This window comes from Trachurus japonicus, chromosome 1 (assembly GCF_045865225.1).
Source record: "Trachurus japonicus isolate A0001 chromosome 1, Traja_1.0".
NCBI classification, from domain to species: Eukaryota; Metazoa; Chordata; class Actinopteri; order Carangiformes; family Carangidae; genus Trachurus; species Trachurus japonicus.
In genome coordinates, this window is record NC_140907.1 from 20764258 (window position 1) to 20786305 (window position 22048).

The following is a 22048-nucleotide window of genomic DNA, read 5'->3' on the forward strand; positions in this document are numbered from 1 at the left end:
AGATTTACTAATCATTTCTCTGATCAACACTGTCCTTTGTCTCCTCGCCTATGTAAGTGGGTTAATGGTCTCCAAATAACTGACTCCTACTCACTGAGGGCCACACCACTGATCCGTTTGTTCAGACTAATAACTCATTGTTTCCAACAAGGGAAGGAGGCAAAGAAAAGAATCTAATGTCCAAATGTTCGCCTTTGTTCCCACTTAGCACAGTTTTGCGTCTCTAATTTGCTCTGTGCTTTAGATAGTGGAAACCCTGACAGAGGGGTAATGGGGCAGTCTAACATCAATGGGGGGAGAGAGGGAGCTGCTCCAGAGGTCAGTGTCCCTACAAGAAGTTGGGGGCGGATGCTCCTTCGACGTTGAACTGGTAGCTTGAGGAGGTGGGGGGCCCAGTGGGAGCAGCGGTGGGAGCAGCAGCCTGAGGACAGCAGAGACAGGGACAGAGGAAGTCAGCAGCCAATCAGCAGACAGGAAACACGATTCTCTACTGATGTCTGTCTCTCTGGTTCCTTCCTCTCCAGATACAAAACACATCCCCCTCCCCCACGTCACACACACTCATCCAGGGAAGTTTTCTGGGTGGGCAGGGGAGTGTGTCAGTGAGAGGGAGACCACCAGAGAGAAACACCAAAGAGAACAAAATTTCAGCTTTTTAATTAAAGGGATAGTTCAACATTTTGGCAAATTGGCCCATTGCCATAATCGCTATAGTCATAGCAGTAGGTTCATTACCTTTAATTGTCGGTGTAAGCTATTTTTAGAACGGCAGAGCAGAGCGGCGAGCTGTTCAGAGCTACGCTACGGAGGCTCATGGGATTTCTTGGTTTCCCTCATCAAACTCATAAAATACACAATCCAACAACTCCAAAACGCTCTGGTGGACAAGTTGTGACCTGCACATTCACCACGCTATGAGATAATAACGGAACGTTATGAGGCTGAGTTGTTTTAGAGGTAAATTCATGCAAAACCGCTGATGCGCGTCAGGGACAGTTTTTCAGCAAGCAGTCGCTGTATTTACCTCGAAAACAACTCTGTCTCATTACTTTCAATTATTATTTCATAGCGTGGTGATTGTGCAGGTCACAAGCGTTTTGGAGTTTTTGTATTTGATGAGTTTTAGCGTCTGTAGCGTAGCTCTGAGCAGCCTGCCCTCTCTGCCGTTTTAAAAATAGCTTACACCGACAATTAAAGGTAACAAACCTACTGCTATGACTATAGGGATTATGGCAATGGGCCAATTTGCCAAAATGTTGAACTATCCCTTTAAGTGAAAACACAACTAGTCTGAATTTATCATGGCTGACTCCTACAATCAAGTTGTTGACTCACAGTTGGGTCATATGTCAGAGTGTGTTGTGTTAGTGAAAAGCGATGTGCGTTTCATTAGTGTATGAAACCTGACTATAATCCACGACTGTAAGTTTTGAATAAAGCGCTCAATGCTCGGCTCTCAGCTGAGCTCACATGCCTCCAACTGTTATAGAAAGAGCAACAGGTGGCGCACAGACTGTCACCAGCAACTGACTACGAGATTGAGAGTTTGATCTGCAAAGCAGTGCTGAACCGACTCCAGATAATCAGCTGAACGTGACGGCTGCGGAGCGAGGTTTAGGTTCTCTGCAGCAGCATTTCATTAAGGCTTTAATGGTTCATTCATGTGTGTCCTGTCAGACTGGTGTCCTTTCAGCTGGATGTGTGAAAAGAGGAGAAGGTCTGCCTGTAGGGAGCTAGCTTTTCACCCTCCCCATCCCTGCAGTGTGTGTGTGTGTGTGTTAGAGCTTAGATCGGGCCAAAATAATCAAGCCCGACTCATACCGAGCCCGTGCACGTTGTGTCCGAGACCGGCCCGGCCCGACACATTAACTGTAATTATGAGCCCGAGCCCGATTTAAACCCGACATTTTCTTTATCTTTATTTATCTTTTTTTAATTCGTGGCCTGTTTAAATTCGACGGCGGCGCTGTCCAGGGTCCTCAGTCATGCAGCACATCTCTGCCAGCAGCTGCTGCACCCTCCACACCTCCCACTTTCCATCAAAGGTGCTCAAACCTAATTCTCCTGACTTTCTGGAACTCCATGTTGCTCAGCTGCTGCTGCACGAGCAGACCGGTGATGCATGCAGTCAGTGTGTGGCGTGCGCACCGCTGCTGCACGTGAAGGAGACGTGATGCTTTTTTTTTTTTTTTTTAACTGTGTGCAACATGGCACACTTCCGTTACGTGCAGGCTTACTTTTCGAAAAATAAATAGTTACATGAAATATTGCTGATTATGGCATAGTTTTCTGCCCACCTCACTGGGCTAATAAAGCCATGAAAAAAATCAACACACAAATGCTTGATCAAAGGTTGGGCATGCCGGCTCGGATATTGATGTGAAATGTCGGCCCCGGGCCGGGTTCGGGCTGAGACTGAGAATCTAAACTCTAGTGTGTGTGTGTGTGTGTGTGTTTGTGTGTTACCTACCTCTGGTGCGGCATTCAGCAGGGGGTCGGCAGGTGAGGGAGCCATGTTCTCCATCTTCATTTCCTCTTTAACAGGTTCACCTGCTGCGGGTGGAGGACTGCTGTACATGACTGGAGCATAACCCTACACAGACACACACACACACACACACACACACACACACACACACACGATTTAGGTGACAGTCACCAAATCTGGCAAAATTTAACACTATACATAACTGTATATACACACAGGTGGCTGTGGATGAAGACATAGAGTGGGAGTGGGTTGTCGACTAATCAGAGGGTCAGTGGTTCAAACCTCGTCCAGTCATGTTACTACTGAACCCAACCTACTGAATCATTGGTCTGTGAATGTGTGTTCTAGAAAAAAAGCGCTCTGTATAGGAAAAAGCATGAATGTGTGTGTTGTGACTGGTAAAGTAAAATGCTTTGAATAATGCAGCTCATTTACTTATACAAACAAGAAATGTGAGCATGTGTACAAAGGCAACTGGGGCTAGTATAAAGACACGGGCATCACAGCAAATACTCATCTATATTTACAATATGTTTATATTTTTCATGCCCGACTGATTTGGGCAGTGGTGCTGAGGAGAACGAGTCAGAACAAGTCTTGGATAAACGGGAAACACACATTTTCACTGTGTTTGCTGCAGAAGTGTCAGCTTTCTTTCAGATACACAACCTCCGAAGTCTCTTGAGACTCTGAGCTGAAGCAGCTGAAAGGTCAAAAGGTGAAATGACCCCAGCATTCCTCTAAAAGATTCCTCTCGGTTAAATACCATTGGAGCTCCAGGTCCGGGTGGGTACTGGCCCGGCGGTGGACCGTTCCACTGCGGGCCCGCGGGGGGCATCATGGCTGGACCGGCTGGGGGGTAGGTGGGGTTCTGGGGTGGGTAGGCTGGATTAAAACCCTGCAGGGGGAGACAGGGAACCAGAACATGTGGAGTCCAGAAAAACACAAATCCTTGACTCCACTTATATTCAGGAAAGGAGGCTTGTAGTGATACTTACTGGAGAGGGTGGGGGGCCATTCCAGGGGGCTGGGCCTGTGGCTGCAGGAGGTGGATGGACTGCGGGACCCTACATACACACACAGACACACACAGTGTACACAAGACAAAAAAAAAACACTTACACATTGTACAGTCCAGGAAAACAGTGACACACATGCACTACTGCACACTGAGCAGCTACATGGTCAGTAAGTTGTAATGGAGGAAGTGTGTGTGTGTGTGTGTGTGTGTGTGTGTGTGTGTGTGTGTGTGTGTGTGTGTGTGTCGCAGTGTGTTCTGTACCATGGACGGGTCGGGGCCGTGGAAGTAAGCCTGCAAATGACACACAACACAAATAGGATTTCATTTAGTAACAGATCAAGTGCAAATTCTCTCACATTCACATGACACATGGACAATAAATAAGAGAAACGAGGAGGAGGAGGGTCTCACCGCCCCTGGCTGTCCAGGAGAGCTGTAGGGAGGGGAGGGACCAACAGGACCACTGGGGGGTGTGTGGACTACTCCTGGGGAAGTCTGCAGAGAAACAGAGAGACAGACAACCACACAGAAGACTGATTAGGGGTTGATTATTTTCTTTGATTAAAGATGTTTACTCATTTACAATGATATTAGACACTGATGATGTTGCAAAAGCAATGGAGGAACAGACGCACAGGAAACAATCATCCCAGTTAAGAGTTTAACCTGCATCGCGCGAGACTTTGTATAACAGCTTCGTTTACAAACATGTCAGCATTCTTGAAGCAAACAAACCCCTCGGTGTATGTTTGAATAGCCATCTGATGCGGTTGCGGTTCTGTGGGATGTAAACAGCCTAAGATCCGTCCGCTCCCATTATACGCTGCTGTGGTGATGCAGGGAGAGACAGAACTAGCAGGAGCAATTAAAAAGAAAATCTTTAGATTCATTCTTTTAGACCTAAAATATTAGGAACTTAAAGCCCCAGCCAGGTTAAATTTGCCTGGAGTTGTCCTTTAAGCTCTGTGAATGTGAAATATTAAGGTTTGGTGGCCAGACTCAGGGAAACAAGAGACTAACATGTTTTCATTTCTGGCATGTCTGTACATGTAATCCATTCAAATCATGTCTTTTGATTTATGCTTCAGATGTTGTTGTGGTTTTTGTCCAGATGGAGACTGGGGGGTCTGGACCAACTGTCTGTACCTGTAGTGTTGCAGTGGTGCTGGCTTTGTTCTTCTTGAAAATCTTTTTCCGACAGCAGCAGCAAATTCCAGCTGGGATACCCAGCAGCAGGAGCAGAGCCATGAGAGGGTTTGCCGCAACAGCTTCGTGCTTGTCTGAAGTGGGAAAAGAAAAACAAAAGGGTGGGAAAATAGGCCAGAATCACCTTTTGAATAAAAATGTACATTATGACGCTGAGACACTTATTGGACATTGATTTATGGCCCAATAGCTGAACTCAGTAAAGGCCACATTAAAAATGTTTCATGTGCCTTTACTTGCAGTATGTATTCAGTAATAATAATATGTAATGCTCCGGCATCAGCATTGCCTTCATAGATCCCAGTGGAAAAGCCAGCCATATATTGGGAATAGCCCACGTGGGAACCTTCAGCTCTCAGCCGTGGTGGATTTCGTTTCGATGGCAGCAAGATAAGCTGATGTGTAAAAGTAGTTACTTAACTTCACTTTCCTAATACCAATCAATCAGTGTTCAAAAGGACTGAGGTCACCGGCCTGTCTGCCCTCAGGGTCAATACAAGCACCTGGCAGATACAGTATAGTATATTTATATATATATTAAAAAAAAAAAAAAGTTGATTTCTGTAACTTTAGCTCAAGGGAAAAAAATAAAAAGCTAACACACACACAGGAACATAGACTCGTGTTCTCATACAGAAATGAAATGAAATGGTCAAGTTTGCTTGTTTGTTCATTTAAACTTGCACCACAGGAACTTTTCCTGATGAATAAGCTGTATTCCTGTCTTTTATTCACATATTTTCCACACTGTTACATCCCTAATATACACACATCATTATACATATACATACATACATCATAGACACCGTAGACATCATATTCTCTTCATTTGTATGTCCCTTTTACAGTTTAAAGTGTATGATCTGTCCATTATGAATATACTTGTGTTGACATAATGGACCAAACTGAAGCTGATCCTTCAAAGGAATGGAGAATAAATCAAGAGATCGAAACGGGGACTCACCTGTCAGGTCCATCCTGGTATCGGACACCAACCGACCCTTTCTGTCCCTCAGGTAGTAATGTCCCTCATCACTGGTGTTCACGTTCAAGATCTCAATTTTTGACCTGGTATAAACCCGGTCAAAGTATTCGGGAATGTCCTGTGATACCCGAGAACCAGCCTGCACCTAAGGACAAAGAGACAAAGACAAAGAACCTTGTTAAAATGCAATATATTTGATCATGTCTGCTGTAAGTAGTCTGACTTGCATTGTGCCTGGAAACAGGTGTAAACGTGCCAGCAGCTCTAAGTAGACGGGATCTTAATGAGAATAACTAAGATATTGGATGTAAGCACAGAAGATAAGCACAGAACCTGTATAATCTGATTTTAGATCATGTGTAAATACCAGGTGTCTATTAATTATCATATCCATCCATCATTCTCTTTCTCACCAGTGTGATGTTAGAAGTTGGTGAGAAGAAGACGAGGTCAGCGTCGGCCAGTTGAATGCCCTCCAGTGAGATGTAGAGAGTCTCTCCTGCTACACACTTCACATAGTTATGTCTGGCTGGAAAAGAGAAAAAGAGAGAGAGAATGATTTTTTTTTTTTTTGCAATGTTGCCACACTGCAGTAACCAGGTAGAGTTAAGGAAAGACGAAGGCAGATGAAGAGGATTCAATAGAGGAAAAGCCCTGTAGTCTGAGAGGAGTGGATCTCTGACTGAGGTTGTCAGCAGGTGGTCTGATGTCCAAGTACAGACTCAGCATCCACAAATAAGAGAAAAATGATTTTCTCTAAGCTAACTATGCAGACACATCTTCCACATGTTCCCCTTTTAGTTTAAAGCAGTACTAAAGAACTTTCAGTTTTGGTTGAGTTTGGCGGTGCCAGTGGCCCAAAGCGGTAGTGTTTTGCCTGAAGGAAGACTCCATTTCCCATGAGCACTAGCGCGTAGCGCGGCACCGTAAACATCCTGATCTCCCGGTGCATGGAAATTAACAGAAGACGTCCAAACTAAGTTTCTGTTACCAGCGGATCATTTCACAGTAAACACACATACACAATCCGACGGAAAGGTGCCGCATTGCTGCTCCCTCCTCATCGTGACTCGCAAAAGTGAAAGTGAAACTTAAGTGAGAGCCGGGTTCCTGCCATGCTGCTCAAAGCTGCTTAGTGCCAGTGAAGGCGATACAGACCATAATGATACAGACCCCCTCAGGCCATGACAGAGGTGTCATTCAACCTGTTGTAAGTCGATGTACCATCACAAAAGTTATGAAAATATTATATGAAGGTTGAAAAGTGTTTTATTTTGAAAATCCTTTCTCTTCCTGCACTCTTGTGTTTCCCGCCTTTAATCAGCACCTGCACCACCCTAATATGTTGCACCTGTGTTTCATTGTCTTCCCTTTATCCGTGTATTTATTACAGTACTCTCTGTTCTACGCTCCTGTTGCCAGTTCATCTCATCCTCCGTGGTTCTCCTCTGTTTCCTGATCCTCGTGAGTTCCCAGCTGTGTCTCTTTTCTAGTTGTTCTGATTTACTTTGGATTTTCTGATTTTTGGTTGTACTTGTGTGTTCAGAAATCTTTTGGTCTTGCCCCTTTTTTGTTTTCATAAATTTCCTTTTGTTTCCCGTCACCTTGTGTTCTTTCCATTTGGGTCCTATGTGTCTTTCCCTCAAATCATGGCAGACTGTTTTGTTGCAAATTTTGACAACTAGGCTACACTACACTACAAACTACAACACTACAAATGAAAACTTGAAAACCTGGGTAAGCTTGGCTTGGCATGATGCAGGTTTTCTAGTAAAGCGTTCCTGATCTGAAAGCAGCTTGTGGTAGATGATTTTAGCTAATGTTGGCAAACTATAGATGTCTCAAGGAAATTCCAATCGAACGCAACTGGACATGCTCGCATCTGACCAGGCTGGGACTGGACATGAACTGATGAAGCCTCTTGGATGAGAGGTGAAACGTCTTCTAAGACAAATAACCAAGTCCAGTTGTGTTCGATTGAAATTTCCTTGCGATAACTATGACCTGGATGAATGAGAATATTCACAGGCTCCAAACTGGATACTGCTGTGTCGGTGACATTACAGAGTCATTTAATGGACTTTATGACCCTGCTCTCCTCGTGCTACTGTTTTCAACACCTACCATTATGAACAGCAGATGTTGTGGCCATATGCAACTATACTCTGTTGCTGAACGTGGTTTCCTGCAGGCAGCGGGTGGTGGTGATGATAGTTGCTCGCCTTAAGCTTTACCCATCATTGCAGCTTACAATAGACAAGGTGAGAATACGTCCCGTGAGCAGGACTGGAGGCTACGGTAATTTACAGGAAGTGATGACACGATCTAGCTGGATTGGGACTAGCTGGTTAACAACCGTTGGTGAGTCAAGGGAGGAAGTTTGATGCTGAACTCACAACGTTAGCTCCTCTACAGAACCTACAGTTCTTAGTATCCAGGGCTAATCGACCTCGTTGTTACTCACGTGTGACAGCCACTTGAAAAGCAGAAACCTCATTCCTCCAGAAGTCTCTCTCAATGTAGGTCCCCTGGTCCTCATAGGTCACCTGTTAAAACCCCACAAATACACTGTGAGGACCAGGATCATGTAAGATGTGTTCAGCTTTGGACAACTGATAGAAATGAATGGGGAAGGACAGAAGTGCAACACTTTGACATCAAGCACCATCTTTTTCCTGCGCAATTCATCAAGTGATTGTATGTACAGAAAAACAAAACAAATGTATCTGGTTACCTGGTCAATATACCAGCGTCGGTCATTTCCTGAGCCCGAAACCCGGCCTTTGACCAGCCTGAGGAGGACAGATCAGTGCATCAGCTACAACAGCACTGGAAATAAGTTCTGTCCACAAATGCAGCGTGATGTGTCCCCAAGTGTTTCTCACCTATGGATGTTGCCTTTCTCCCAGTACACAAGCACCTTGTTGGGCTCATATGCTGGGATGAACTCCAGCTTCTCCGCATTCCTGGACAGGTAGATCTTCAGCTGGCGACCATGGGCTAAACGCTCACTCTCATGGGTTCGATAGGACTCTGTGACAAAATGCAGGAGCAGAAACTAAATGACCAAACAAACACGCCTGTACGGGCCCCACTGTCGGTAGTCGTGGGTTTACTGTGGGACAGCGTACACTAATCCCATGTGGGCCCCACACAGGTTTGTCCACACGATGCTCACAGCAGTTTTTCCCTTTTGGGACTCACTGAAGGTTTTCTGTGGACAACCCAACATGGTCTTACCCACAGAGCCAACATGGGCCTCCTGTGTGTTAGCTTTTATGGGGCCCGCAGCAGTTTTGCCACTTAGAGCCCTTGAGGGTTTTCAAAAACCCTTGGTAGGGCTCCAAGGGGCCAAATCCTCTCGGCCAACACTTCAGGTAGTGCACTTTTGGACGCCACCTGCCTGGGCTCAATAGTGTGGGCCTTGGTGGTGCTACAGTATGTGGCCCACAGCTGGACATGTTTGCTGGGGAGGGCCCTCGGCTAATGGCTCCTTCACAGCAGCATTATTCTGGGTCTTGCAACAACAGCTATTACAAAATGCAACGTTGATCCTGTATAGACACATCATGTCTTTATCACTTAAGCTAAATGAAAAGTTGTTAAACCAGATTTTTTGCATGCACAGAACAAGAGACACATAAGGCGAGACCTGGTTCACCTTGGTGGAATGCAGCTGAAGCGTGTGTGCAAGTGTCACATCTCTACACATCACATTTCACCACTGGCTTTCATGAAACCGGTAATGGCAAAGAGTTGCACTTGCACTATAGTACTGTTGAAAAATCTGTTGTTTTTTAAATTTCTCACGTGTTAAGAGTTTACCATTCTCAGTTTGTGTATCAACCTATACTACACTACATGTCTGTGTTCAGTTACAGAGTCTGAATGAGATGATACTCACCCACACTGAGGGCAGCAGCCAGCAGGACTACAACACACCACAACATCTGTAGACAGGAAGGAGGGTTGATTAGAGATGAAACCCAGCGCACTGTTATACCTTCCACAATGTAAGGCATGAGGCTGCATCTACAATACAATATTTTCATTTTGAAACTAAATATAACTTGATCCATATCATTTCAGATCTGTACCAGAAACAATTCTGTGATGCCACGCATGATTTTCTGAGTAGTGGTTTTGAAGCTCAGAGTGTGCAGTACAATAAAAAAAATGGTGGGTTCATCATAGAACATTTTCTGTTCCCCTCTTTAAAGAAAAATTGTAATCTATGAAATTTATTTTCATTATGTTTGTAAAGTTATTTCTCTTTCATTAACTGGCCTCATGGGATGTGTAAATAGACAGTTTGTACTCATATCATCTTCTTTAGGCTTTTACTTACAAATTATTTTAAGCTGCATGAAGTGACTGTGTTATAATGCAACTCAACATTTGATTTGGAAAAGGAAAAAATAAATCAAGATGATTTATTGTAGAGAATTTTAACTCAAATGACAATTAATACCCCTAGATTAAGCCTACAGTATAATGAACACATAATGACAATGTGGTGAGGAAGAAAGATGATTTTGATGATGATGACGTCGAGAGATTTAATCTTTATCACATTCAGTTTAAGCCATAAAATTAATAAATATGGAGGCAGTGAGGAACTAACAGCCTAGTGAACTTCTATCAGAGTGAGACGCTGCTGCCGCTGTGCACACACTTTACAGAGACCAACAAGTCAAAAGGGTTTGGGGTCAATATTACCTGGATTCACTGATAAGACACTATCAGTGAATACACTAGTATCCTGGTACAATAGTGTCCATCAGTCCAGTCCGTCAGTTTTGATGTAATCGTGTGAACTGCTGCTACTGCTGCAGCTCAACCTCCACTCTCACAGGTCACTGATAAACTTTCCTGTTCAAACATTCACACGTGCCATTCAGAGATAGCCTGTGTGTGGGGTTAAAGTAGAAAGCGTCTGCTTGTCTACTCAATTCATGAGGCTCTTGGGTCATCACAGCTTGAAACTTGGTGAAATAAATGGTTCATTAATGCAGGATAGCTGATAGCTGTTTAAATGTGACGTGACCCGTGACTCTGTGATGTTTAACCCTCAGGAAAAATACTAAACTATCTCTGGCTGAATGCACTACACTCCCAAAACACACAGGCGTACACAGGCTTTCATAGGAAGGTTCAAACTTAATATCTTAAGTATCTGATCAGCAGCCATGATCAGAGCTGGTCCACTTCTCTACATGGGAAAATAAGCTTCACTGCTTCCTATCTTCTCTCCTTTACTTGAGCTGCCTAATGAAACAACAGGAATATCTGTCCCACAATTCCTTGCTGCAGCAACCTTCAAAGCTCTGACCAGTGAAAACATAGAATTCAATTTTTTTTACTTTAAAAAATCATCACTGATTCACAAACACAGTTCACTGACACATTACTTCTAAAGGCAGCAGCATTAAACAGGATTATGAATCGCTTTTGTTGAGAGGTAAGAGATGAAGACTGAATTCAGATTAGTCAAATCCAAAGCAAGTCAGTGAAGGCGTTTAAGGTTGATCCAAAGTACCAACTGCTCACATCCACCTCAGTCAAACTTCTCCGTATTTACTGTCAGTAGAAAAAAAAACGATCTTGTGGGGCCTGAGGAAGACGACTCGCCTTCAGGGCCGTCAGTCCACACAGTCTGCACCTGTCTGCCTTTCAGCTGCTCCCTTTCTATTCTGAGGCAGCGCTGTGCCTTAATTTAGCAGAGCTGCACCAATAACATTTCTCCAGCTATGCTGCTCTGCACAGTTTAGAGCTGCAACAATTTGTTATTGTTACAGATAATTTGTTGGCAATCATGTACAAATAATTCTTTTTGAGGCTGATAATTTAAATACAGTAGAAATATCAATATTAGATGTCCATGTGTTCGTGTTAAAGGATCCATCACCTGGTATTTATATCTGTTTCAGGTGTTGAAGGGGTCTTAAATGCACATTTTTGAGAAATAATATGCAACATTCACCTCGATTTAGCCCTATTTGAGTACCCAATTTTGCTCTTGCGAGAAAAATAGGCGATCTTGTCCTCTGGAAACTTGGGACGGTAGGCTATAGAGTCAATGCTCCTCTGTCCAATACACACATGAAGCTTCACTATTCATTCAAACAAACTGATGCAACTGCCACAGTTGTTACATTTCACCAATTAGACCAGCATTTATCTCCTAAAAAGAATTTAAATAAACCTCTAAAAGCCTGCAGGTAAGTTAATTAGCAATTGTTTTCTCCCCCGAGATGACAAGGCAGGCTGGCCGGCCGATCACATTATGTGGATCCAAACTTTCTCGCATGAAAAAATATTAAAACTTAATAAAGTGACATAATAACAGCACTACAGCAGGAAATAAAACAGCTTTTCGCCTGTTTCACAACTACCGCTACCGGTTGCCGCGAACGGTGTGGGCGTGGTTTTCCCATAGACTGTAGCACCCGTGACGTCACCCATTGGTTTGGGGGAGTCTGTTTTGTGCCTCTACTACGGGGATTTGAACTGCGCCATCTTGGATTTTAGTGGGAGTATAGCCTACTTTCCATATTTGGAGAGGTGCAGCGGTTTTCCGGCCGAGAACTCGCCCACTGAACTCGAAGCAACCAATTAACGGCCGGTAACTGTCTGTGAACCTGTCACTCAACGTAACCACCCCCCCATTTACGAAGCCTAAACAACACTAAAACGGTAACCCCCCCCCACACAGTGTTCACGGAGGTGGAAACTATCGGTAGAGACCAAAAAAATAAAAGGCACCAGGCTGTAAATATGTTTTTTTTAAGCTGTAAAGTCGGCTATTTTAACATGGCGGTCAATGGAGAGTTGCTCACTTCCGGTCCCAGCCCCCAGAGGCCGGACGGGAACTGCAGCTTTTTGAACGCGGAAGTGGTCTTCACTTGTAGAACCCACAACTTCCCCCTTGGGTTTTCCCCTATGGCCCCTCCTCGGCTTTTTACTGACGTCAACGGGAAGCCCAGTCGGAAATCGCATTTTTTTTCCCCTCCTGGTGAATTCATGGGGAGGAAGCGAGAGTGAAGTTCTTTGAAAACATATCAGCTATTGCCAGTGACAGAGAAGATTGAGGTATACATGCAATAACCTGAACCTCCTTTAAGGTTAAGGGTAGAGTCTTGTTTGTATAATAACACTAAGTATTCAAGCCTCATAACCTGTATTTAAAAACTAAGTCTTAAAACCAGCCGTCAGGGCTTCTTTGAATAACAAATCCGTCATTGCACTGAGCCATAGTCCATGTTGGTGGCTGCTGTATTTGTGATTGCTCAGAAAGCAGTGAGCCAATCAGAGCCAAGCTGGATGCCTTTATTGTCCCAAGTGGCCCAGAGCCTCTTGTCTTAAAACTTAAAACTCTAAAATGTAAAGTATTTAATCAATCATCATCTGATTACTCAATAATTTAACTAATTATATCTCTATGAAATCATGATTTCATTCAGCTCTTGTCACAAATGTTAACTCAATTTTGTGTTAATGTTCACTACTGGACACATGCATTACAGGGACAGTGTAAGAAGATATCTCACCTCTAAATCAAATACCAGTAACACATTTGACAGTGAGAAGAACAGAAAACCACCCTAGGAGATGAATTACAGACAGACAGGGCTGGGGTGGTGAGTCTGACTCCATCCCAGGCTCCCAGATGTACTCACTCGCATAAAGCGCCAGACATTACTATTATCGTTGATCCATTATCAAAAGCAAACGGATGAAAGAGGTCCATTCACTCACTGCTGCTTGCTCACTTATCATTGATCAAGTCGACCATCAGGCTACCAGGATGTGTGCCTGCCTGCAACGACTGCCTGAGCAACTAATAGCCTATAGTCTCACAGTAGCAGCGTCTTCTGAAGCTTGGCAGTTCTCAGTAGTAAAACTGTGGAGTGAACCAACAAATGTGTACTTTTGTTGCTGTGGTTGCCACGAAAGCAGTCACGACTTAGTGAGGTTAAACACACCGTAAAACGCCATTCATTCCTCATTGTTGTATTTCCAGTAAAAACAAGCTGGCAGGGTGTGACTCGCCACAGATATTGACTGAGATTTACAGCAGCTAATAGTGTATAATTTATGTTGAGAACCACCTGTGGTATTGTCAGTAACCGACATCTCAACTGCACTCTGTTGTGGAGGATTTCTGGAGCATTCATTGACAGAGATGCATCCATTATGTCTAATAAAGGGACCACAATTTCTGACAGCATCATGGGGCTAGCCTCAGGTCTTACTATGTTCAATTTCAAATTGGAGAAAGAGTCACCAAAATTCAAGAACATCAAACATTCAAGAAATTGATTTTGACTGGATGGAAAATTAGGACCACCAACAAGAGGATGAGTCACCAAACAAGAGAAAATACAGTGAAACAGAAAAAAAGAAAAGAAGAAAAGAAAAACTCATTGACATGAATTTGGTAGGCTATTTATCAAGATAAATTAACAGTTTAATACAGGATTGAAGCTGGGAAAATACACTTTTCATTTCTTGAGGCCTTTAAGTTGAGTAGGTCCTCAATAGACATACTTTGGTGTCATAACAACAAATCATGATGGATTAAAGTAGCCTATCCCTGCATGAGAACAGTAGGCGGCTGAAAATATGTAATGCCACAGGAAAGTGTTGATTTCACGGGATGATGAACTGAATATTATAAATAAAACAAACATTTAAAAAGATACTGGATTGTTTCAACACGTATTTTCAAAAGTGTCTGAAACTGATTCTTCCTGATCGTTGCACGCACAGACACATAAAGCTCTGCTGGTGCTTCCTGGCGTCTCAACATGTCTAAGCACCAACCAACCAAAAAACGGACTAGCCCTTTAAAATGTAAAATTGGCACTAAACCAGCTGGTATTTCCGACCGCACATGAAAGCCTCACAAGTAGCAGCCGTGAGAGGAAGAGGTGGGGTTGATGTCCCCTCCCTAGGAGACCTGATGGCATGTCAGATGCACAAGAAGACAACAAAGGGGTGGAAAGCTCTCGGCCTGCACAAACCAGCGGCTTCACACGAAGCTGCGGCGAGGCAAAAAAAAAAAACACTGCGAAGAAAATGTATTTCAAAAAATAAGTCACATCTGTGCAATTATAGCACAAATAAAAGCCGGAGAAAAGCGTCTGTGCCTTTGTTAAACCCTCTTTCACCAAGCTCCGGGGGTGAGGTGGTCTCTCTGGGGTCCGCAGGAGGGCGGCTCCGCTCGGTGCCACAGCGGTGTCTGCTCCTGGCAGGACCCTCCCGGACCTCCGTCTCCAAGCAGACACACACCCACCCCTGTTCTCTCTCTAGCAGCCCCACACGGTGGACGTTTGGGAACAAAATGTAACGCGCCTTGTCAAGACCCTCCCCATCCAATTATCTGGTTCCCACCTGCCGCCTTTGGTCGCACTTACCGCGTGTTTCATCCTCGGGGCTCCGCTCGGGGTTAGACTGGGATAACTCCGCTGTTTCTAAAACCTTCTCGTGCTTAGTGAAGCCGGAGGGTAGAGAGAGGGTGGAGGGTGGAGCAGCAGCAGCCGAGCAGAGCGGTGCTGCCTTCAAGGAGCGTCGGAACGGAAAATGATTATCACTTGACAAAGGGCGCTGATATGTTATGGACACGGTCGGACAGAAAGTAGCCTAAATTTACTTTAGAACTGGGTGTAGGCTATGTTCGTTTTCATTAGGATATCTGTATTGTAATGTTTTTGTTTTTATTCCTTTTGGAAACTCTTTAAAAACTTTTGCTTCTTCAGTTACAAATGTTGCACAAAGGCTTAATCAGCTTTGAGTGAAATTCATTCTCTTTTGTGTAAAACCTCCAACTCCTCCGTCAATCTGTGCTTGTATGGAGAGCCAGAATAAATGGCCCATAGCTAATCCCATTTTCACATCATTTGTGGAAGGCCTGACGTTTAGATAGTTTAGATCTATGTGTAAATTAACATTGTTGCATTGAACTAAGTCCTGTGGTTTTGTTCTGGCTTTGCTCTTACATGAAAAAACTATGGGCAGACCTTAGCAAATTTATTATTGACTCTCTTACTATACATTTTATTTTACTTTGGGAAAATGTTGTTTTTGGTTTCCATAATTACCCTAAGAAAAAAGGAAAATGTTACTTTTTAATAAATCTGTTTTTATTTCTTGCAAAATGTCATAGTCATAAAAGTAACATTTCCAAGTAAACCCATTGCTTTTGTGTTTTTCAAAAAGAAATGGAACTTCTGAACCAAATCAGCAAATGAAAAAGCTATTAAAACCATAGACTTTTGTAATACGTAGCCTATAACCTTGTATAATGAACATCACCCACATGTTCTCTGTATTTTCCTTGTATACTGTTCCCTGTATACTATTTGTATTTATGTCAACTCCTTTTAAATGAAGCTGTTGAGAAGGAAAAAAAAGTCCTGTGGTTAGCCAATTAAAGTGTAAGCACATTATCAATGAAGGGGGAAAAAATCAGGCAGCAATCAAACACTGATGTTCCTTACTGTTTGATAGGCCAGGCCACATTTTTTTAAAGCCTAAAGGACCTATCCGTTATTTACGGTATTTTGGTCACTGTATCTTCTATATGCAATCCTCTAAATATTGCTGCTTAATGTGGACACACGTGTTATTAGCTTCTGAGACTACTTTAAAGGTCATCTGTAACATTTACCTTGAGTTGTAGATTCTCACAGGTGCGTCTTCACTCGGTTCAGCAATGAGCCTTGAGCCTTTTGTTTGTGTGCCATTGTAGTTGGATAAATTAAAGACACATATGACTCGGCCTTCACTCCTCCTCAGCTCCACCCTCTCGTCCCAATTTTTTTCTGGCCCTTTGGCAGCCAGCAGGTCCTGCATATTGACTCCAATGGGAGAAATGAACATGAACCGGATTATGGTCGATTCTTTCGACCCATAGTCACCAAAATGACTAATGGACTCATTTTTCACAAGCCACATTATCTTCTGAACATTTTGACTCAAAAATGGCCAATTTCCAGACAGACAAATCAGGAGAAGACAAACTTTGTTAAAATGGCCCTTCACAAACCAATGGAGGGTTGCCAATGATCCTTCTCTCATGTCTATTTTGCAACCATTGGAGCAGCGTTGCCAGCCTCCTGCTGTCATCTCCTATGCATGTACATTATTGAATGCATTATGTTTCTTTCTGTTAAATGGCTAATATAACTACTCAATCAAACAGTCATTTAAATAAATAACTGTCAAAGTTTAATAACACTAAGCCTACTTGGGACATCCTCAGTGGAGCTCAGTGGTGGATTGGGGTTGTCTGCACCTCTTCACTGATGGGGGTGTTCTTTGGAAACCACAGGGCAGAGTTTAATGACTAATTCACCTGCAGGCATTGTTGAATGCCAAGTGGCATTTATTGAGAGCTGTTCACTGAACCCGGTTCTAAATGTCACCAGCCGTTCATTGGAAACAGGCGTTGCCATTATGCAGTTTACATTTACATTATGTCAAACGCCATACAAATTAGATGAGCGATATTATACCCTAGCTTATATAAGTGACACAATGACAGCATATGTGACTATTTTTGTGATGTGTTTGAAATACTTTCAGATATTTCTTCTGTAAAGGCTTGTTCATTGCTTGTTGTGCTGTTGTTGTCTCTTTTTAGATAGGACCGCCGTATTATTGCAGTTTATTTTTCATTATTATAAATTGTGCTTTAGTGTTATTTTGTCTAATGGACTCAGTTAAATACTTTTTATACATGTTTAACTAATACCCTGCATGGCAGGAAGGTTGATTTGCCATTGGATGCCCAACACAGTCACTGAGATGACCAGACTGTGTCTAGTAGCAGTTGTCTAACTATTATTGCCCTGCCCACCTGCAAAGAGGAGGTGTAGAACTGCCCTGTTGAAACCAGTTTGGCAGCTTTATTGTCAGAGACACACTGCTGTAGACCTCAGAGCTATGGAGCGGCCGTTTTGTCACACCTTCAATTGTGAAACATAGCAGGGGCAGATGAAATTTCATGCATTTTCTTCCAGAGAAACTTTCTAATAACTGCGTCAGGGTGAGTAATTGAAAACACACACTGCAGTTCAAGAAAACATTGTAATCAGTTACACCGAAGCGCCGTGAAAACAGCAGGAACAGTTTATAATAATCAAGACAGGAAGGGACTAGTTGAAAGATGTGAAATTATACATACAAAAACATTGTGTTTCTAAGGCTTATATCAATGCAACAGTCTCACAATACATAAAGAAGATCCTATGTACATCCAGCCATCAGGCTTTATAATTCTTATGCAAACAGCAGATGAGCTGACTGAATGAAGTAGCTTTGCAACAACTGCAGTGTCGCCTCTTTATTTTATTAACAGGTTCTTGAAGCAGCTAAACTTCACTGCTGCAGTTGTTTTGGAATCAAGGATCATGACTTCATCAGCAGATCATTTAATCTACATTACCTCATATTCATGACTATTGTAATGCAAGTAAACTGTGCAACTGCGCTCTGATGTCCATACATACTTTATCCTGTAGGACAGAAAGTCTGTTTACATACAATTTACTTATATAATCATGTTTATCTATGAAGGAAACTCCTCAGTTTCCAGCTTGAATGTTAGCGTGACGCTGCTGCTGCAGACAAACCTCCTGCTAGAGTGCAAATGGGGTGAGTGGGTGTGGGAGGGGCCATGTCCACACATGTCTTCAATTGTGTAACATCATACCGACTAAATGTCAAGCATCTTTTCGTTTTTTGTCTGTTTGACTCTACACTGTGTCTACCAGCAATGGTGTGAAGGTGTATATGCGGAAACTATAAGATAATGTACACAGAAGATAAAGATACTGTATGAATTTGTGACTGATGTTGCAGCTTATGTAAGATCGGATCAAAATCATATCAGTCTAATAGTTCAACAATAGTAACAGTAACAGTATTATTTATAAGCAGAGAAATACTAGTTTTATTTCAGTTTAGACTATTAAGTCATGGTTTCACATTTAAGTCCCTCAAAAGATCTGAGCATGGAGTGTCGTCCACAACAGGAAACCAAAACCACAAATGACTGAGAGAAGAAATCTGTGTTGTGAGATCTCACGAGAGTTTGTTCCATCATCTGTCTGAAAAATGTCATGTTAACATTTCAACACTGTGAAGATCTGTAGCTTGTGAAAAATGGATCTAGCATTTATTTCATTGAGATTCACTTCACGTTCATTTCTCCTGTTGGAGTGAACAGAGTCAGACCGATAGTTGCCTGAAGGGAGGGGAGGTGGAGAAACCCACGTGACACAAAGGCGCAGGAAATAACTGGAAGTGGACGGTCTCCTTTCTCGGTTGTCTCTGTTTATAATCAATTTGGACACATGCATATGGGACCTTAAAGTAAACGTAAAAAAGAAATAAAGTGAACAAATTACAAATTGTTGTAGATTTTTTTATGCATCTGCATAAACTGTGTCAGAACTAATGAGGAACACATGTTGAGTAGCCTATTAGTATTCTGGCTGTATGAACTCAGTACTCTGTTTTTCGTTGTGGCATGAGTGAAGTGTTTATTTCAGTAATTAGCCTACATGTTGTGCAGCAGAGGGCAGCACAGAGCTGCCAAAACAAAAAGTCAGCCGTTTTGTGAAGAGGTCACATACAGTTTTTTTTTTTCTCCAACAAAGATCTATTGGCATCATGAAATGAAAGTTGATCAGCTGTCCAGTATGATAATCAGCCTTTAAACTGTATACATCTGTGGACTGGTGAAGCCATCCAGGTCCTGCTGAACCATAACAACACACTATACAAGCTGTGGGTGAAAAAGAGTCACCACGCTCAGGATCTTGAGGTCAATGTCTCTTTATTCAAGTTGTGCACAGAATCTCCCACAGTAGAGTCGAACAGAAAAAGTTATCAGTATTTAAACACATTGCAGAGTACTGTACTGCCTAGCAACGGCTATGTTATCTCTTACATTGCAAGGAAGATGTTTTAGAAACTTTGCCTCTTTTAGCCGTTTGCACAAGCGCTGACTGGCTGACTGACTGTAGAAACTGTAGGATATAAAGATTGTATATTGTGATGTGCAAAAATATTATTATTGATATGATTATTGTGTTTTCAATTTGGAATACAGGAACCAGCTGAAGGCTCTGGAAAGATTAAGCGAAAGTGCACACAGAGAAATTAAAACTGGTGGGGCGCTGTGACCACTGACACTGTCAATTATAGCTCAGCCGTGGAGCCGAACTAGCCTAGAGGCTAGTCTGGCTTAGAGGGAGTGGATGATATTGGAGAAGGAGAATGGGCTGAACTTGTATCCGGTCCCACTGTAGAACTTACTCTGAAACTCAACCCTGAAGAAACACATGGAGACAGAGCTCAGAACAGTGGAGGATCAGAGAAAGGTTTGTCAGAAAGGATGTAATGTTATGATACGTGTGTGTGTGTCTTACCAGTGCAGGCGGAGGGCATGTAGGAACGCTGACATCCCCTCCATCACCAGGAGGATGGAAACAGTGAGTGTAGCAAAGAAGCAGAATATGACAACCAGAACTACAGATCCCAGCATCCCTCGCCAAGAAAGGGAAACACGCAGTACCATCATCCACAGCAAATCTGACAGCTCTGGCGGGGAAGCACAACACGCACACACACACACACCAGGTGCCCTTTACAATACAACTGAAAGAAATATCTTTTGGATCAGTGGTTGAGTTAATTGAATGTGTCACGTGTGTGTGTGCGTGCATGCGTGTGTTTTGAGTTTACTTACGTGCATGTGCAAGGCTGAGGGCCCACAGTCTGAGGTAGGAGGCCGTGTTGGAGATGCACCCCAGACAGTACTCTATGGTGTGAATGCTCTGGTTCATTAACACCTCAACTGCATCAAACTCCTGCAGCAACAAAAAGACGATTGACAGGTTCAAAAGCAGATTCATATACGAGCTAGATGACACAACGTGGTGAGTGCAGCGGTGAGAGCCTCAAATCAATAAGAGCTGTTAGTTCAGACACGCTCGGACTTTCCCAGACCTCAGACCTCTGCTATGGTGTGAGGACAGATCATTGACTTCCCAACAGCGACTGAGTCCACATCTGAATCTGAATCTGAATCTGAATCTGAATCTATTTTCCTCACCTTCTCCTCCTCCTCCTCTTCCTCCTCCTCCCTACTGCCTCCCTCCAGGTCTCCCATCAGGGCGTTGATAGAACTGGTGTCCGTCACTGTTGACTGCTTTCTTTCCTGACACACACACACACACACACACACACACACACACACACATACGTGTTTTCAGGACATATCGGGACATATGACAAAAATGTGAAAAATGGGAACATGCCTTTCCCAAGGTCCTAGAGGCTGGGGAATCAAAGTGTTTCTTCCCCATGCTTCCAGGAATATGCCCATCTGTTGAGATTTTGGCTAGGGCTATCTTTTGGTCAAACCTGATTTTAATGCTACTTGTGAGGACATTGTCAGGTTTATATGACTTATGGGTGCAATAACATCACACACTGATATGTCATGTTTAGGTGAATTGTGAGACCCATGGATACACACAAAAGTTTCATGTTTACATGACTTATAAAGACCAGGAAAGGGTAGGTCTATTTTCAGTGTTTTTTAAATGCTTTTACTGTGATTGTATGCGCCTGTAAAGCACTTTGAGTTGCCCTGTGTCTGAATTGTGCTATACAAATAAACTTGCCTTGCCTTGCCTTTCACCTTGACTCCTGTTGCATATGTTTGAAATACCTTTATAATAGACATAGGTGTACAATAGTCATGCTCATCAGTCAGGTAACCTCTGACAGAAATGTCAGATATTCACATGTTAATACAACACAGTAAAACTGAGCTTTGTAGAGACTTAAAAAGAGACATAGCTAAAAAATGTGGTCAGTCTACTTTTTAAGTCTTATTATTGTATTGCATTTATGAATTTTGTAGTAAATGTTCATGTGAATAAAAACATGGAACACTTTCTGCCATTCATTCGTTTTTAATTGCTGGCAAAATATGTAAATTGAAACAGAACAGACCACAGAAAATAAAGAAATCTTGCCTCCTTCCCTCCACGGAATAAGGCAGTGCAGTAGACGAGGCATGTTTGAACTGGACCAGTTTTGTATCTTTCTATAAAAAAGACCACAGTAAACCCTCTATTGAAGCATACAGCTTCTATGAAACAGTATATTCTGCTAACCTTTCTAAATAAAGTCGGAATTTACATAGCTCCCATTCCAGTGAATTGTGTAATACTTCAAAAACCAGATTCAACAACTTATGGGTAAGAACAACGCAATGCTGAAAACTTACGAGATAACTGTGGAAGTAACAATCCCTTTAAGT

At 42.8% G+C, this 22048-nt stretch overlaps 2 protein-coding genes across 2 annotated transcripts in view; both read right to left on the bottom strand.

The window, feature by feature from the left end:
- On the bottom strand, window positions 1–15211 carry LOC146991857 (uncharacterized). The gene is made up of 14 exons (XM_085779826.1): window positions 15123–15211; window positions 9608–9653; window positions 8589–8736; window positions 8438–8495; window positions 8168–8249; window positions 6117–6232; window positions 5683–5848; window positions 4659–4792; window positions 3924–4007; window positions 3774–3803; window positions 3490–3558; window positions 3258–3389; window positions 2471–2593; window positions 1–421 (listed from the first exon to the last, which is right to left on the bottom strand). The coding sequence occupies exons 1-14, from the start codon at window positions 15132–15134 to the stop codon at window positions 329–331; spliced, it is 1293 nt and encodes a 430-aa protein (XP_085635952.1). The 5' UTR covers window positions 15135–15211; the 3' UTR covers window positions 1–328.
- Window positions 15212–19851: 4640 nt separating this feature from the next.
- tcirg1a (T cell immune regulator 1, ATPase H+ transporting V0 subunit a3a) overlaps window positions 19852–22048 on the bottom strand; it is a 27047-nt gene continuing 24850 nt past the window's right edge. Inside the window, exons 24-27 of the mRNA XM_085789194.1 lie at window positions 20843–20935; window positions 20465–20585; window positions 20145–20316; window positions 19852–20045 (exon numbers count right to left, since the gene is read on the bottom strand). Of these exons, the coding sequence (XP_085645320.1) occupies window positions 19961–20045; window positions 20145–20316; window positions 20465–20585; window positions 20843–20935 (471 nt within the window). The 3' untranslated portion in view covers window positions 19852–19960. The remainder of the gene's footprint in view (window positions 20046–20144; window positions 20317–20464; window positions 20586–20842; window positions 20936–22048) is intronic.

Bases quoted from the DNA above. Each gene is read 5' to 3' on its own strand.
- LOC146991857 (XM_085779826.1), bottom strand. The intron at 4,008-4,658 runs GTACAGACAGTT...GTTTCTCTGCAG, and splicing joins GCACCACTGCAACACTACAG to ACTTCCCCAGGAGTAGTCCA. The intron at 3,559-3,773 runs GTACAGAACACA...GTGTGTATGTAG, and splicing joins ACGGCCCCGACCCGTCCATG to GGTCCCGCAGTCCATCCACC.